Source organism: Gambusia affinis, linkage group LG09, assembly GCF_019740435.1.
Source record: "Gambusia affinis linkage group LG09, SWU_Gaff_1.0, whole genome shotgun sequence".
NCBI classification, from domain to species: domain Eukaryota; kingdom Metazoa; phylum Chordata; class Actinopteri; order Cyprinodontiformes; family Poeciliidae; genus Gambusia; species Gambusia affinis.
In genome coordinates, this window is record NC_057876.1 from 29,054,234 (window position 1) to 29,060,727 (window position 6,494).

The window sequence follows — 6,494 nt, forward strand, 5'->3', positions numbered from 1 at the left end:
CAACTGCAGATAATAAAATAGATTTTCTGCTGATATTTGAACTGATTGTGCTGAAAATAAGCCGACCTCACCTGTGCCTGCAGAGATAAGAGAATTATAATCCACGCAGGTATCAGTCTGCAGCGCAGCTCTTCTCCTCTGTGAAGGGAAACAAGTTTGGAGAAGAATAATACAATTTCATCTGGTTGTTGCATCTCTTTCCTCTGTAGATCCTAGCAGGACTTCAAGAGCTTCTTATTTAGTCTGGGAGATGAAGTTATTTTCTCTGGCTATTGTGTGAAGGGCCACCTGAGTTCAGAAAGAGTGGAGCGGCTCTGTCACAACGCTTCACAAGGAAAGATCAAAGCTACACCTTTGGGCTTTGTAAAATATTGAGTTAAGTTCCAGCGCCGGTGATGCATCTCTCTTCCTTTGCTCTTTATGCTTTTGGCAAAAGAGCAAATTAAACCTGACTTGTGTCATCATACGCAATCCGTCTTCATTTGTGCATGCATCAGCGCCTGTTGGTGAGCCACGCAGTGAGCCGGCCCGATTGTTTGATCCCCCTGAACCGGCCCGAAGTTTAACGCAACCAGGAAACATCACATGATTTAAAGAACCAGGAGGAGAAAAGCAACATCTTACCAAGTATTTCTGTCTGGTTTCTTGTGCAGACGTCCAAAAATAACATCCAAGGAAATTATCAGTAAGAAAAATTACTTGATATTCACTTTAAAAAAGGTTTCAATTCTGCTGCCATAACATTGAAAAAATGTCTTGTTATAAATGGAACATTTATTTCTAACATTTTTTATCTATATAAATAAATACTAAGGAATTATTGACTTTTTCTGAAAAGTTATTTTTGTGTTATTTCAAAAGTAATTTGTCTGAATTAGAAACAAGAGAGGAATACTGAGTAAAGTTTTGTGTTTTGCAGTGTAGATGCTGGTTTCTTCATTGTTTTGGTGACGTTGATGTTGGATGCAGTCCAAACTTTTAGTTTCTGTTCTGTAAATCTGTCTGAGTCGCTCAATGACAACAGAGTCTTAGAACTGATCTCCTGAAAAAACACTTTTCCAGGCAAACATCGATTACAAGCAGCTTTTCCCAAACCAATCGTCAGTCGTGATTGCAGCTCCATCAGCCAATGTTTTATACATTTTCTGTTACAGTCGATGAAAAGAGCATCCAGTGAAAATCAGCATTAAAGGAAAGCTTTAGATGATTCGTGTTTGAATCCTGGTTCACTCAGGCAGCATGGTGCCGATCGCCGCTTCATTGATTTCTGTTACCAAAACAGCCTCTAGTTGCTCAATAGCAGAATAATGAGAAACTGAATGTTTGTTATTATAAACACAAAGCCTTTAAACTATTTGGGAAGCCAAAATGAATCCATGTCTCAGTATCAGTTCTGTTTCTGCAGGAGCTGAAATGCCACTGACAGAGAAAGAAGCCAAAGCTCCTAAAGCAACAGAAAACCTTTGAGCATCACGACCTCAGTTACATTTTAAGGAAAATGGAGGAAACATTCTGGTTTCATGCTCCTAACACTGAGGTAAGGGAGTGGCAGCATCATGGTGTGTGAATACTCTACTGCAGCTAATCCTATCAGATTACGGGGATTAAAAGATGAAATGTTTGACCGTCTGACTCACAGAACCGAAGTAAACTCTTGAATCGGATTAAAAATAATCTGCAAAAAATCTCTTGCTCAGCATTTTCACAATTTAAAAATAAAAACTATTTTGATATTTCTACTTGACTTTGATCAGATTTAATAATGCAGTTTATGTAGCAACCTGTGTACAGTTGTATAATTGTTTTATAAGGTTTGCATGTGAAAGCTAAAATTAGTTCAAACTGCTTGAAAACATGAATTAATCTGCTGAATGTAGAAAAATCCTGAACTTGAACTAAACCTGGAGATGAACTTTGCTTTAGGGAAATAACACGTGAACCAGATCGGATTGTTTAGATCTGGTGATCCGGTGGAACTCATTACATTCAGGTTTAGGGTTAAAGGTACACAGTTGTTTTAACAGTCAAAGCTTTTTCAAAATAAAAGTCTGTGTCTGTTTGAAGGATGTACACCTGGTTACAGATGGTTAATGGCTTCAGGATTAAGTTCGGAGCGGCGCTGCTCGCCGGCGCCTCGGATGGAGGAGTTTCCTCCTGTTTGACTGGAGATTTGAAGACGCCTGCAGACATGAAGGAGCAGGCAGGAATTATTTGTCTGCAGCCGTTCCAGGCCGTGCCCTTTCTGAGGATTAAGGTATATACGTCTCAGTGTTTGTGGACTAATGCATATGATGTTACGGTGAATATTCCTAGGGGTAAAATTAGCTTTAGAACCGGATTTAAATGGCTTTAGCTGCCAGGAATCACAACATGACAGGAGCAAATAACCAGTAAAGACTTGTGAAGGCAGATGGAGAGTTTGGGAAGAGATCTTTACACGTCCAAATTAATCCTCAGTCTGATGAGTTTAATGTTGTCTCAGGAGATTAACGCTATCTCATGTAGAACATGACAACACACCGCTGGTGGTTATAAACTTTTAATTTTCATTTTCATTTTGAGTGACTCAAACAGAAAGTATTTTGAAGATTTATCTGTATGTTTGTGATGACACAGTTAACACATGCTCCTCTTTAACCATACACTCCCTTATTTTAATAGGCAGAGTTTCAAAATGTTGAATTTTTGAATTATTGTAATCGTTATAATCAGATCATAATCAGGCAGATTAAAGTTATAATTCATGAGTTGGTTCAAAGCTTCTGGAGCGTTTATAAATGCTAGAAGCATTAATTAATGGTATTCTCATCCTCAAACAAATGTAAAATTGCTCTATGGTTTGTGTTAAAATTCAAGCTGTGCTTGCATGTGCCCTGATCCGGCTCTGGTTGCCATGGTTAACACATGACAGACCATATTACTAGTTTTTATAACCTGCCATCTGTAGCGTGGAAGATATAAAACATATACATTAAAATCCCTTACTTATTAATTTTATGTATTTTTATTTTCTTAATTTTATCGACTTTCAACTTTATCTTAAAGTTATTATACCAAATCTATGTAATCATTTTTGAGAAAGTTTAGTTTGTGTATTTTAGTTTTGCGTAAAATGCGACGTAAATCCAGTAGGTGGCGGTAAATGCACCTTAAGTTGGTTTACCGTCCGCCAATAAAATACAAAGGAAGACGAACGTGTGACGTCACTTCCTCTTTCACCAGCGTGTTCGTGGTTGTTTTATTGTTTTATTGCGGAAGTTGAGTTTCTGTCGGAGTTTTGCTGTAGAGGTCAAAATGTTTTAGAATCTTTTAGTTAACGTGTTTGTAAGATGTTCGTTTCAGTTTTTATAGTATTTCATGGACAGATGTTTTTGTTGGCGGTAGACTTTACTGCTGCAGCACATCTGTGAACATCTGGCTGGTTTTAGGTTCCTTTGTCCCAAACAGCTGAACTGTTCAGTTCCTTTCTGTGCAGGCGTGTTGTTACTCTTCTGTATTTTTTATTAAACTTTCTTGTTCATTTTTTAAGTTTTGTTTATTTTAAATGTACAATATTCAAAGTGTTATGCGTTTCAATCACAAAGATCAGCTGATGGTGTGTGTTTTCTTAATTTTTCTTTATTTTGTCTTCATTTAAAATATGTAAAACGACTGCTGTGATAAAACACCAGACCGGCTGTGAAGTCTCAGATCTGAAATGCCTTCTGGTTCTGGTTCTGGTTCTGTGTTACGGCCACCAGGGTCGTTTGGTGGGGAAACATTCAAGGAGTCCACACAAGGATTTCTGATTGAATAAAAATTGAATTTATTAAATTAAACTAAAGAAATAAAACCTGGAACAGGAATACCTGAAATGAGAAACCAAAATAGATTAATTTAAAAACCCACAGAAATAAACCGGAAATAAGCAAACGTAAAACAAACCTAACAAAACCCAACCTTAAGAAACCAAATGTGTTTCTGAGGAGGGGGAGGGAAAAGCCTCCCGTCTGCTGCAGCTTTAAAGCAGCAGAGTACCAATCAGGGCAAAACACAACCCCCGGATCCAGAACCCCCGGATCCAGAACCCCCGGATCCAGAACCCCCGCATCCAGAACCCCCGGATCCAGAACCCCCGCATCCAGAACCCCGGGATCCAGAACCCCCGCATCCAGAACCCCCGGATCCAGAACCCCCGGATCCAGAACCCCCGCATCCAGAACCCCCGCATCCAGAACCCCTGGATCCAGAACCCCTGGATCCAGAACCCCTGCATCCAGAACCCCTGGATCCAGAACCCCCGGATCCAGAACCCCCGGATCCAGAACCCCTGCATCCAGAACCCCTGGAAGGGAAAAGGGCAGAGACCCACTGCAGCCATAACACCTGAATAACAATAAATTTATCCAGACTAATTCCCAAGCTACAATTATATAAGGGAGTTTTTCTTTTCTGTTTTAACTCTGTGTATTATTCTCATTATTTTATATCTACAGTAACTGTTTCATAGAAATCGTTTCAATGTTTTGTTGTAAAATTGTTTCCTAATGAATACATTGTCAATAAAAAGGCCAATTAAACCAACAGAAAACAGAAAACAAAGCTTCAGAAGTTTATTGTTTCCCGATGGAGGATTAGATTTTCTAATAAATCCCAACATTCTTCAGATTATTGCAGTGAAGTTTTGCTCAGCTTTGACTCTCCAGAATATAATCTGACAACAAGGCTGCACTTTTATTTCTCCACTGTAACTGCAGTCAGTTCATTTTTATCCTGTGTGCATTTTCAATTTCCTGCAGCTCTGCCTAATAAAACCTGCTGCATCTCACAGTTCATGACTTTCCCTAATAGAATGACTGGTGCACAAAATAAAGTAATTATAATAATTAGAACCAGGCCCACCCAGGGAGCCATTTTCACCCCTATAGAAAATCATGTAGCACATCATATTGGTGTAACAGCCACAGCCGTTGCTAGGCAACCAAGTGTGTACATCTTTACAGATTCCTTCTGCTTTTGCTTTTGTGTTAAACTGAAACATTTTAGATCATCAAACAAGTCTTGATATTCCACAAAGAGACACAAAATAAATAGAAAAGGCTGTTTTTCAAAAGTGATATTGTCTTTTATTGTTTTTGTGCTGCCTTTTGTAAGTCATTTGGAACAGGTTGAAAACTGCACTAGAACGCCCTCTGCTGGATATTTGTTATATTGTTTTGGTTACGCTAAAAAAGAAAATAGATCCAAGATGGTGGAACGCAACACCGAACGGTTTATTGATTAAGCTGACTGTTATCCTTATACGTTGTGTTTCAGACAAGATTTGTTCGTAAGTATTGGTTAATTGTCTTTGTTTTATGTAACTGTGGCGTAAATAATTGTACGCTGAAGTCGTTTAGGAAAATGTTTTTATTTTAGCTCGTAGCAAGAATGGCTAATTTGCTATGTTTGTTTGCTAAAACTAAGCCTTGTATGTTTCAGTTTACGATGGCCAAAGAGATGGCAGTGGTCAGAGGCCACTCTTCAATAAACAAGTAAAACAGATAAAGAAGTTTGGTTATTGGAGCGTCGTTGTCTGGCTGTCTAGCTGCTGAAAGGTCGAAAACTCAGGGCGAGGACAGCACAGTTTTTAAAATTAAAAATTTGACCCTGACTTATTTATGTTGCTATTGTCTCTTGTTTTTTATATACAGTATGTATTTATAAAAAGCTTCCTGGATGAATGTCATGTATTTTAGTGTTTGTTATTATCTTGGTTCTGTTGGTTCTGGTCCAGTTTTTATAATCCATAATCTTCACAGATTTCATGTTTTTCATTCCTCCCATGTTATAAAATACAGTAAAGACTTGACAGGTATGGGGATAACACAGGAATGATGATTAATGATTAGTTTTAAGATGTTTTTAGTAATAAGGATAGTTGTGAATTTCAGTAGAAAACAGCTATTGATACATTTTAAAATGATCTTCAGTAAATTCTGTCCGGGGGAGTTAAACCCAAAATGTTCAACGTAGGAAATGATTCTGGTTGTCGTTAAATTAGCTGTTAGTAATTACAGTGAAGTTACTGCAGGACACCTGCTTTCTGTTAAATGAGTCTGTATACGTACATATATATGGTAAACTTATTGTCAGTAAATGGTTTTCATAGAGTTAAGAATAAATCATGTATTTCATGATTTTACTGGTGGGGTTTGTAATTGAAAGAAAAAAATAATAATTATAATAATAATAATTTCTCCTCCAGCCACTGCGGCTGGTGCAGAAACTGTTTCATTTCCCTTTCTGGGCCCTGAGGCTCCACACACCCACATTACGCTGCAGCATCAAACCGTCAGAAAGCAGCCAGGGCCATTTTTACATGACTTCTCATCCTCTCTGGGCTAGAAAACTCTTTCTCATTTATCTTTTAACTATCGTGGTATTGTTGGAAAATATTCCCGCCGTCCTCCATCCCTAGGTTTGACCTTAACTTCTGGCTGGAATCAAGAAGAAAGATGGACTGAAAGCTTCAC

General features: G+C 38.2%; 1 protein-coding gene across 1 annotated transcript; it reads left to right on the forward strand.

Annotated features, from left to right (window-relative positions):
- The first annotated feature begins 2,065 nt into the window (after positions 1–2,065).
- On the forward strand, positions 2,066–4,541 carry LOC122837473 (vegetative cell wall protein gp1-like). The gene is made up of 2 exons (XM_044127828.1): positions 2,066–2,315; positions 3,966–4,541. Exons 1-2 carry the CDS (start codon positions 2,066–2,068, stop codon positions 4,367–4,369), a joined length of 654 nt encoding a protein of 217 aa, XP_043983763.1. The 3' UTR covers positions 4,370–4,541.
- Positions 4,542–6,494: the final 1,953 nt, after the last annotated feature.